General features: G+C 44.3%; 1 protein-coding gene across 1 annotated transcript; it reads right to left on the bottom strand.

The window, feature by feature from the left end:
- Positions 1-705: 705 nt before the first annotated feature.
- Positions 706-11,670, bottom strand: LOC142767529 (E3 ubiquitin-protein ligase PPP1R11-like). Its single transcript, XM_075869379.1, has 2 exons — positions 11,459-11,670; positions 706-1,305 (listed from the first exon to the last, which is right to left on the bottom strand). The coding sequence occupies exons 1-2, from the start codon at positions 11,587-11,589 to the stop codon at positions 1,014-1,016; spliced, it is 423 nt and encodes a 140-aa protein (XP_075725494.1). The 5' UTR covers positions 11,590-11,670; the 3' UTR covers positions 706-1,013.
- Between the last annotated feature and the right edge of the window lie 339 nt (positions 11,671-12,009).

Here is a 12,009-nt window from a genome sequence, read left to right as displayed (position 1 = left end):
TGCCTTAACTCGCCATCGTCTCGTCCGCTCATCTGTCAGCTCTGCGCAGAAGCAGTCGCGAGCTGAGTAACACACGATACCAAACGGCTGGTCACCTGGGCGGCGGAGTTCGAAGCAGTGGTGCCTTCGGGACCGTGTTGACATCGCGCATTCGAAACAGAGACCATCGCCAGCAGCGCCATCAGGTGCTTCTTTGAACATTAGAGAAAAAAAATATATCCCGTGCCGCCTAATGCTGCCCCAAGGGCGTAAAATACAATTTTAGGTTATACAGGTTTGTTTTTAAACAAAATGGTCTACCTGCCAGTATTTCTTGTGCTACCACTAGATTGACCACACCACCGTAAGGTGACGCTATAGCGGTAATACCTTGTCGACTTTCAACACCAAGGTAATATTGCAATTCCTTTTTTATGAGACCAAAGTATGCTCATCTCCACGGATGTGCTGAACAATCTTGTCATTTGCGTCACAATAGGATTTTTTCCGAGCGGTAGACAATCTCTTTAAAACAAGTAGTGACCCGGCGTTTCAAGCGAAAAAAATATAAAATTTCTATTAGAGTTAGGATAAACAAAAATAACTGCAGAAATACAGCATTAAAAAGTCTCATATGCATTTGTTATATCAGCTACTGCCCTCACGTGCACAAGGCATCAATGTGTTTCATTGCAGTGGCGCCAGGTGTGATACTACAGAGCAAACTCAATCAGAACATTTTTATCACATTAATTGGCGTGACTTCATAATGCCCACAGCGTGCTTGTCCTGTCTCCCTGCACCAAAAAAAGCTTTTTGTCACTCAAAGGGGAACTCTGACGCTTCTTGAACATACTGAACTTTTTCACTCTTCACTGCAGAAGATGTTGTTGCAGAAGCCTCCATGACGTAACTTCATTACATTCTTTCATAAAGAATTTCGACACAGTTATTTGCTTTATAGAGTCGAGGCAAAGCATCTGGATAGCCTTGTGTCCCACGCCGTAAACTGACTGGGGAGTGAAGCGGTCTTGTCAAGGCGGCCTTCGCAGGCCTGGACTCAGGGGACGTGGTTGACGTGGTTCAATTTGAAGCTTTTCTTGAGAGGGGAACACGTTCGCAGCAGGCGGATTGCATTCCTGGCCTTCCTTGTGAAACTTGCGGCCTTTCGGAAAGTGACCGCGGCAATTTTCGCAATCCCCCTCTTCTTCATCGTCTTCCGAGTCCTCCCCGAATTTGGTCGGCTTGACGTAGATGCAGCAGCACTTGGAACTCATGCGGTTCAGGTTCTCGTTGTCGATGGTGTCGATCCTCCACGACACAACCCTGCGTACGAGTGGAGAAACATCATTCAACCGAAGACACGCCCACCAACCTACACCCACACCCAGACCAGACACACGCCCACCCACCTACACCCACGCACAGACACACATTCACACACTCGCGTATATATATCATCATCAGCCTGACTATGCCCCAGGGCAGTTGTTCATCTGATGTCCCGCCAATCAACTCGGTCGTGTGCTTTTTGTTACCACGTGTGATACCCGCAACTTCTTAATATCATCTACACACAAAAATTTATCTCACGTGTTTGCATGCTTGTGTGCGCAAATAAAAAAAAAGTGCAGGCACACGTGCAGAAAAAAATGCGATAGCTCTACTTAGGCGAAACCTAATAAAGTGCGTCGCACTAGATCAGGCGCGCAGCCATAAATTTTTTTTGGGGGAGGGGGGGGGCACGGGCCCGATGTGCCATTTCCTGGCTACTCATCTGCAAGAGCCACTTTTGGTTTCATTTCGTAAAGTTCCCACTACTTCGGTTATGAAAGCGTCTAACGCCAATATTTAAGATATTAATGTAAGGCTTCTCTTTTACGAGTAGGATTTCGCTAAGCAGATTCAACAATTTGGTGTACGACAAGTGGGCTACTTTTTCCTCCGCTTCACGGCGCTCCTGGTTGTTACGGCAGTTGACAAGCACGTCGTCTCCATCATCGAGTTCCATCGAATTGTTGTCCTAATCAAATGTAGACGCGTAGCGACTGAACATCAACACCTAGGTGGTGCAACGGGAGGGACGTTCGTTCACGGATGGGTGGATGCATCCGGCTGTGCCCTTTAAGCTGGGTGGTGGCTCACGCCACCTAGCCATAAAGTTAAGTACTATCACTGTGTGTTTCAGGATTTAATTTCACTCGCGCCTCGATTGTAGCCACCAATCAGTTAGCCTCCTCCTAGTTATTTCTACCCATTTAAAGTCTATTTTGCCTTCACTCTCCCTGAACCCCAATGCTTTAATAAATTCGGCAACATTATCTTCGATCCTAGCGCGGAGCCCTTTACAGAACATTATCAAATGTTCGGTCGTTTCCCCCTTCTCTCCACACTCACTACATCTTTCCTACAGTCAAACTCCTTTTTTACAGATCAACAGCATAGATTTCGCAAGTCATTTTCATGTGAAACACAACTTTTGACATTGACACATGACCTAAATTCCATTCTTCACAGGGGTTCCATTGTCGACTGCATATTCCTAGACTTCTCAAAAGCGTTCGACAAGGTTTCTCATCAACTGCTTCTTTTAAAACTCACCGAACTTTACATTGATCCGAACGTTCTTCAATGGCTTCACTTTTTTCTCACTGATCGTTCCCAATTGGTCACTGTGAATAACACCTCATCCATCACTTCTGCAGTTGAATCGGGCGTGCCTCAAGGCTCTTTGCTGGGACCTTTGCTTTTCCTCATCTACATAAACAACTTACCTGATAATCTACGTTCATCAATAAACCTGTTCGCTGATGACTGTGTTATATACCGTGTTATTAACAGCGACTCTGACGCATATCTTCTTCAATCAGATATAAACCGTGTTTGTGACTGGACTAACACGTGGAACATGGAGTTAAACACTAACAAATGCAGGCACATGCGTGTTTCACGTCGCGATACAACATTGCCCTCTTATCATCTTAATAATACTAACATAGAACCTGTGTCTTGTTACAAATATCTAGGCGTACTCATCACTTCTGATCTTTCCTGGAAGATGCATGTAACACATGTAAGCAATAATACTAATCGCACGCTGGGCTTTATACGCCGTAATTTTCATATTTCTTTCTTTTCAGTAAAATTACTTCTGTATAAATCATTAGTACGTTCCAAAATGGAATATGCTGCATCTGTGCGGGACCCCAGCCAAGAAACACTCATTCATCAGCTTGAATCCATTCAGAGTCGGGCTGCTCGTTTCATTCTTTCCAACTATCATCGCACCTCCAGCGTCACTTCCATGAAAACAACTTTACCTTTGCTCTCACAACGTAGAGAAATGTCTCGCCTCTGCCTGTTTCACAACATATATTACGATAATTCAGTCCTTACGAATAAATTGATAACCTCTTCTTCTTACGTATCCGCTTGCCTAGACCATCGTCATAAGGTTGGCATTCCCACATGCCACAACAACCATTTTTACAATTCATTCATCCCCCGTACGTCAGCAAGTTGGAATCACCTTCCACGATCTGTAGTCGAGATGTCTAATACCTCTTTGTTTAAGGCTGCTATAACTAACCTGTCGCCATAATTGTTAGGAATAGAGTATTGCCATTTTTAGTAGACCTGTTAGGCTTTGTAGTTCTTTAATACCTGTTTTTGTTTGTATAATGTGCATTATTTCTTGTTGGTTTCCTTCACTGATCCATGTAACCACCAATTTTCCGCTTTTTCATTATGTTGTGTGACCCACTCCCCTCTGTAATGCCCTCGGGCACTGAGGGTAATGAAATAAATAAATAAATAAATAAATAAATAAATAAATGAATAAATAAATACTGTGTATGTGCCTTCTTACTTTGCTCGGTACGTCTTGGTCCGCAACACTCCCATTCTAGCTTCAAAGAGCAGACACTACCACGAATATTATCATAGATCTTTTCCCTTGCAATTTCCTGCTTAAAAGTTCGGTAGGTTTCCAGTAATGATTTCGTAAGCATTCCAATCTTCCACATGTCCCTCTCTGTTTCCTTCACCTTCTTATTAACCCATGTTTCCTTTAGGCTTGGTATTCTGCTGTTGTCTAAATACTTGCTTGACAATTTTCGTGTTCGTTTCCTCCATTTAGTATCGACATTCTTCATGTACAAGTAACTGAAAACTTTCGAAGCCCAACGCTCCTCTCCCAATTTTCTCGATCGCTCCTCAAATTCCAATTTGCTGCTAGCTTCCCTGCACTCAAACGATGTCCATCCCATGTCACCCTGTAGCCCCTGATTTGGGGTATTCCCGTGTGCTCCTAAAGCAAGTATACCTATGCCACGTTGTTTAATTTCCGATCTTGCTTGAACTTCTGATTTTATGAACAAGACCGCTTTGCCGAACGTCAAACCCGGAACCATGACGCCTTTCCAAATCCCTCTCATAACATCATACCTATTGTAGTTGCACAGTGCCTCATTTTTCACTACAACTGCATTCCTGGTGCCCTTAGTCATTACGTATCGTTCGTGCATACTCAGCCCCGTTATTTATGCATACGCCCAGATATTTGTATTTATTCACTATTTCTAGCGTGACTTTATGTATCTTATGCTCACTGCCTTTGTTATTATTGAAAATCATGATCGCCAATTTTTCCCTGCTGAACTTTTAATTTAACCTATTTCCCTCATTAACAAAGATGTCTATCAATTCCGGCAGGTTTTCCTTGTTGTCGGCTATTATTACTATATCATCTGCATGCATCAATGCTGGTAATTATTGTTCAATGTGCTTTCTTGGTTTGGCAAAAGAGAGGCTAAAGCCGAGTCGACTCCCCTCTAATTTGGCTTTTAGTTCCTGGAGATACAGCACAAATAACAAAGGTGAGAAGGAACGACTCTGTCGAAGACCGCGCTGTATCTCTATTGGTTCAGATACCTGTTCTTCCCATTTGATAACTACCTTGTTACTTTTATAGATATCCTTTGAAAGATTAGTTATTCCATCTTCCACATCTAGTGTGTCCAGTATTCCAAACAAGTCTTCTTGAATCACGCTATCGTAAGCTGTCTTGATATCTAGAAATACCAGGCACAGGGGCCTGTGTTATTTTTCCGCTATTTCAATACACTACAATAATGAAAACATATTGTCCTCCAACCTCCTTCGTTCATGGAACTAATTTTGTAGTTCTCCCAGCACCCCCTCATTCTCCACCCATGTCTGTAGTCTTTCCTTTACTATATACATCACCAGCCTGTAAACTATTGATGTCACTGTTATAGGACGGTACTTGTTTATACTGACTTTGTCCCCCTTTCCTTTATAGATCATGCTCATCCTGCATAGTTTGCACCCATTGGGAGCTTCATCATTCATTATTACTTTGCTCGCTGCCTCTTTTATTGCTTGCTTAGAGTTTGGTCCTAGTTTATTTATTAGCATGATTGGGATGCCGCCAGGGCCTGTTGATGTGCTATTAGGAATTTTATCTGCCCTTTCTACTGTCGTTTGCTCAGTGGAGCCACTGAGCCAATTGGTCCATCCTCTACGGTGCATTCAGCGTTTTCTTGATTGATTGATTGATATGTGGGGTATAACGTACGTCCCAAAACCACCATAAGATTATGAGAGACGCCGTAGTGAAGGGCTCCGGAAATTTCGACCACCTGGGGTTCTTTAACGTGCACCCAAATCTGAGCACACGGGCCTACAACATTTCCGTTTTCATCGGAAATGCAGCGCCGCAGCCGGGATCCGATCCCGCGAGCTGCGGGTCAGCAGCCGAATACCTTAGCCACTACACCACCGCAGCGGGGTTGCAGCGTTTTCTTGGTGTTTACATTTTTCTGTCATCTTTTTTTTATATTGCCTCATCTCCTTCTAGTCTGGCCCCTCAACTGTAGTTATAAACCTCTGTTTCATGCTTGTCTTATTACTCAGAGAATTGAGATGGTTCCAAAACTTTGCAGCTGCCTTTCTATCCTTTTTCTTTACTTCGCCATCCATTTGGCCCCCTTTCTTCTAATCTTGTCACTGATCAAATCGGACGCTCCCCTTCTGCAGCTCAAAAAGTTATCCCATTTTCTTTTGACATCATCTTCCGGTTCACCCCTCCGTTTAGCATACCTGTGTTCCCTGGGGGCCCAGTATAGTTGTGTTTCATACCTGTGTTCCCTGGGGGCCTACTATAACTCTTTTAACTTCCTCATCATGTGTGTCTGCTTTTACCAGTTGATTTGACTCGTACCTTAGCAAGCTCTATCTCAAACAATCGAGTTAGACTTATGTACGTCCACTGACTTTTAGTATCCTCGGTGATTATTTTCTCAATCTCTTTAGTTGCCGTTTCTGTTTGCCTTTCTGAATAAATATTACCGTATGGTTGCTCGTAATACCACCTTTCCAATTTCATTTCTCTTCCAAAACTCAGCTTGATACGTTTGTGAACACTACCTATGATTCCGGGCCCATATTCATCTATGTTCATCACCTTTAGCGGTTCATACATCCTATGTGACATTATTGCGTAATCTATCGTCGACTGCAGGCTTCCGACCTACCATGTTATCTGCCCTTCGCATTTTTCGGTGCTGTTGCAAATGATTAAATCATGCCTTTCACACATATTCATTAGCAGTCTGCCTGTTGGGTCAGTATATCCATATCCTCTATGTGCGCATTCATATTTCCTAATATAATTGCCTAGCCCTCGTATAGTTCGTCAATGTCTGTTTGTATGAACTGCACCATTCGTTGGTTTTCGTCTCTGGCTTTTGCCCCTGTCCACAAGTATACAAAACTCAGGAGCGTCATTTGCCCTGCCACTTTCCCTTTAACCATAAATGTTACTTGCACTCCTGCTTGACCCTTTGCCAGTCTGCACTTTTATGAATGAATGCCCCAATACCACCCCCCTTTCTGCTGCCTTCTGTCCTATTACAATATTCCCATGCGTAGTACGCATTGTTAGGTAATTGTTTCATGTCCCTAAGATGTTTTTCTACAAAACCATACACCATTGGCCTCTCCTCCCCTAGCTGTTCTTCTATCTCTTTGCAATTCAGCCTATTACTGCCATCCTGCATAATAATATACGTTACGCCTAAATTTCCTCGGCCCTCGTGGCTACGTCGATTTATGCCCCGGACTCTACGTATCTTAAATATTGGTGCCACTTTGGAATCGTATCTGTCTATACCGCCTGTCGAAGAGTCCCCCTGGTTGTTTTCTTCATTACTAGCTATCCTGGACCCCGAAGGGCCCGCGTGCCTCCCCAAAAAACTACTGCGCGTCCTGCAAGTCGCCAACCCAGTTCAACCTAGCCTCCCATCGAAGTGAAGTCTGTCTCGTTGAAAACCACCTCACCTATACACCGCTTTGTTTATTTCCACCACCTCAAAGCCTTACTTTCGACTCATCCGCCATATCTCTTGGTTTGCGTTGACAACTGCTCTTTGCAGGTTGCTGTCACGCACCGGTACCTCCGGTATTGTGCATAACACAACGTGTAGCTGAGGAGAAATGGCGCACATGTCATCAACCTCTTTCGCCAGTGTGGTAATTAGTCCGGTCGTATCTTCATTTAAGATATTGTTTAAGCCGCCCACAATTATCACGAGGTTTCGTCCATCAGCTGTTGTTTTGAGTTGTGCGCTCGCTTGCCTCATGACTGCTTTCAGCTTGCGTTCTGGGAACGTCCTTACTGCAACCATCTTGTCACCTCTTGCCCTCTCTTTGATTGCTTCTGCGCATTGATTTAAATTCGAGTCCCCGGCAATTATCACGTGCAGTAACTTTTCAGCTGAAACATCCTGCACCTGTGGGTTACTTGCATCTGTGACGCCAGTTGCTTTGTCCCCTCCCAACCCCACCGCTACTTCACTGAAGCTGGGTCTTGTGACCATTGAACCGGCTGAAACTGTTTTTTCCAAACTTGTTTGCTTTTTTTTCTCCACCATTCTGGTTGCCGATGCCCTAACGTTCTCTCCATCGGCTGCTCTTTTGTTCACCCATGCTAATGACTCCTCAGCGGAGCTGAACCTTTCTCCCATAGCCCTCGTTTTTTCTTGCTCTTTCGCCAACGTAGTCTCCAGCTCAGTGATTCTCATCGGCAGTTCACTCTGGGCAACCACCGCTTTCTCCGTTTTTTCCTCGACCTCACATTGCCTACACATGGCGTCAGTCTCCTCTCCATTCGCGTCTGCACTTGCGTCCACTCTCAAACACACCACGCATCCTGAACATTTTACAGCTTTTTTAACCGTGTCTTTTTTACACCAATTGTCCTTAAGAGCTGTCCCACTCGATAATTACAAAACACGACGTACGACGAATCCTGTCCTACGAAAAAAAGAAAGGCTAAGCTCTGCTACGAAAATTTGCATGTTTGGTGTATGCGCACTTCGCCCACGGGGTGGCAAGAGAAAAAACAAAAAAAACAAAACACACACACAAACAAGTAAATACCTGGTGAGTGACTCCCGAAAAATCCTTACAATGTAATGAGTGCTACAAAAGCTTGAACTGCTGTCTTATTACTTATAAAATTAAGCTCAAAACATGCAAAGTCCCTGCTCTGCGCAGTCGATCGGAAGCGCTAAAAAACGACGTCCATCCACCGTGCCAGTCCGAACTTAACTTCGACGAGGCAGTGGACGAGGTACACTCGACGAGACAGTGGCGCTCTCTCTCACGCCCCGCCAAAGTCAGTCTTACGCTTTCTGAGCATTTTAGTGATTTTAAGTAAATTAATGCAATCATATTTGGGCTATTTATATTATATTGCATTATTCTTAGACCTTGGTCATTCATTTTACCCCGAGTTTGTGCAGTGCTTGACCTGTTGTGGGCTGTATTGAGCGGCTCACAGCGAGCACGATCATGCGACGTAAGATTTATAAATGAACGACAAGCCGAGACACTGAAGTTATCCGCTTAAAGTACATTTAACATATCGACCAGGGAATGACTCGAATAAGAGTAAGTTTATACATTCGTAAGCGTGTGTCTGTGTACTGATAGTAGTTTATTCTTTCGAAACGTTATTTCAGTTCATGTTGGAAAGCAGTTCGGAGGTGGCGCGTTTTCAAGAATATGCAGCGCAAATGCATCAAACGCGAGGTGAAAAGGTGCGCGAAACTGTTCCAGTAATACTAAAATTGTTGAAAAATGAAATGTAAAACAATACATAAATTTAACTTGCCTCGCTTCAGAACCAAACCTGCGTGTTACCACAGCGGGACGGCGGCAATTTAAATGTATACATTTTCCGTACATGAGCCATAGCTCCCTATAAAAAAAAAATCCGATATAATCTCAAGCTCTGGTTTCCTTTGGAATAAGCTGCAGTTTTGCATATTAAAAATTGTTTCTTTTCACGAAACGCCATGAAAATCTGACGTGACCTGGAGCTAGAACGGAAGCTTGAAAAGAGAGGTAGCCATTCGTTATTCGTGGACACGCTACAAGTGACCCAGTAAGATTTCTCGAACGCTGCTGTTTTCTGTCGAAGGCATTCACGTTTCTAAGGGAGCGTAAACAGGTGCTGTTACTTTCGCAGCCGTAGATAATCTGAAAAGCATTTCAAGCTCATCAACGAACCACTTCAGCCGCTTTATGCTATATGTGAAATACGCGTTCACGTGTTAATTTGACGTCAGAATAAACTCAGCATTAATCTATTCCTGTCATAAAGTTTTGTTGATGCCATTAACAGGGGCGTAGGCACAATTTTTCTTAGGGAAACGGGGTATCACCTTTTCGATTACGGGAGTCACCTCTTGAAATGATGATTTTTCATTATCTAAGCCATGGCAAGAAATCAGTAGGGTGTACTACTCTTTGGCTACGTCAGTGGTTGTGACACAGTGCAGAGGTTTTTTCTCACAGGTGTACGAATAAAGACGTCGTACAAATTATTACGTAGTATACCACCGTACATGTAAACAAAGCCTTCTCATTATCAAATACTTCCCACTCACCATCACGACAGATTTATTTGGACGTGCTCATATGATTGATATGTGGGGTTCAACGTCCCAAAACCACCACACACTTATGAGAGACGCTGTAGGGAAAATTTCGACCACCTGGGGTTCTTTAACGCGCACCCAAATCTGAGCACACGGGCCTACAACATTTTCACCTCCATCAAAAATTCAGCCACCGCTGCCGAGATTCGATCCCACGACCGACGGATCAGGAGCCGAGTACCTCAGCCACTAGACAACTACGGTGGGGCTATTCGGACGTGTGTTGAATATTAATACCTGAGGTGTGTTCAGTAATATTTACGTCCCAAAAGCGCGATATCACGCGAGATGCTGTACTGGTGGACTCCCGAAAATTTCGACCACCTGTGTCCGTTAACGTGCACAGACAGCGCACGGTGCACGGGCCTCTCGCATTTGGACGCCATTGAAATTTGACCGCCACCGCCGCCGGGATCCCGGTCTGCATTGTGTTAAAACAGAGAACGTCGCTCTTTAAAGCGTGTGTAAATCACCAATTCTCAGTTCGAAATTCCACGAAAATTGTAGTTCTGTAGGCGCAACGCTGTTCGTCTCATCAGACGCGGCCAGGCCTGAAGAAATAGCGCAGAGGGGCAGTCTTGCTTAGCCTGCATGGCAAGACCAGAGAGCCAATTAAGCCTGTATATGAAACCACACGAGAAGGCAGGTGCAGTTGAGCCTGGGAAATCCAACCTATCACCTTTATTCTCTTGTCCTGGTCATTATATTCCTCGAACGCGTTGCTAGGCGACGTATGCTGTCTGTCATCGCTCGACCGAGTTTTATTAAGACCACCGCACGAAGCTCAAGCGAATCCGCTGCTTAAAAAGTAGGACGTTGGGGAATCGGGACCTCGACTTCCTTACTGAATTCGCCAGTGGCCTGAATGAACTTCTGCCCAATAGACTGCACGCAGCGTAACTACTGCGTACAATAATTAGAGACTAGCGCTTATGCTGATGACCTCAGATGGATGGCGCTCACCCACAGAGGGGGACGGGCCAAGAACCGGGCGGCAGGATACTTAAACGAAACTAAATTTAAATTAAAGCCAATCTGAAAAATTAGTTTAGAGATAACACTACCAATAAACAAAAATGTTTGCTGAGCAAGCGGCCAAACCATCTCTTGATCATGATAGACATCGTTACGAATTATAAACTAAAGATCTAAAAAGGTTAGGGTTCACTAGCACGGTAATCTTTTAGTTGCATTGATGTAATCAAACACAGTGGAGCATATATCCCTGTGGCAGTAACTAAATTATGTGCCGCCAAGTGATAAAAGTACTGGTAGATTTACTTGTATTCCGATCTTTTGTAATGAGGCTACTAAAGATCTTCTCTGATAAAAGTAACGACGACAGAATAAAAAGAAATGTTCAATTGTTTAAATTTTGTTGCAAAAATGTACAGCGGTGACGCCTTGAGTCGATCTTTGTTAAGGTAATAACGCAATAATTATCGTCTCACCTTCTTTGTCCTCGCTCGGACTTCCTCTTGGTGATCTTGAGCGGCTTCTCGGCAGGTGGCACCTGGTCAGGATTAAGCTGTTCGGTGGCGCTGCCTGATGCGGCTGCGGGTTTCGCAGTCGCATCTGCCATGGTTGAAATTTGCACGATCTGGCCGCTTTCTCCCCAGTCAGCGAGGGCGCGGAGCAAACCACGTTGCCACCACCATCGCGAAGCTGATGATGACAATAATGGCTCTGCCATGGCTCATACCCACTCAAGCTGTAGTTTCTATAAGTTTTGTTTACTCCTTGCCCTCACATTTCGCGGCTCAAAGTCATTATATCTTATCAAGCAAAATCAGCGGAACACTTCACAGGACGGTGAAAATATTTGAGCCAAAGACAGATATCTCTGAAAAATAATTTTCGAAAACATTTTCTGCAGCTTGCTGCATCAGTGCTTCTCTCTATGGTGGCATTGGCACTGCGCACCTGAAACATGGTCACACATGATACCATACCCACTCTGTCCTTCCTCCTTCCTTTATCGCCTGTGTAGAGTAGCAGGCTA

This window comes from Rhipicephalus microplus, chromosome 7, assembly GCF_043290135.1.
Source record: "Rhipicephalus microplus isolate Deutch F79 chromosome 7, USDA_Rmic, whole genome shotgun sequence".
Classification (NCBI taxonomy): domain Eukaryota; kingdom Metazoa; phylum Arthropoda; class Arachnida; order Ixodida; family Ixodidae; genus Rhipicephalus; species Rhipicephalus microplus.
Note: the sequence above shows the minus strand (reverse complement) of the source record. Positions and strands in the feature narration are given on the sequence as shown.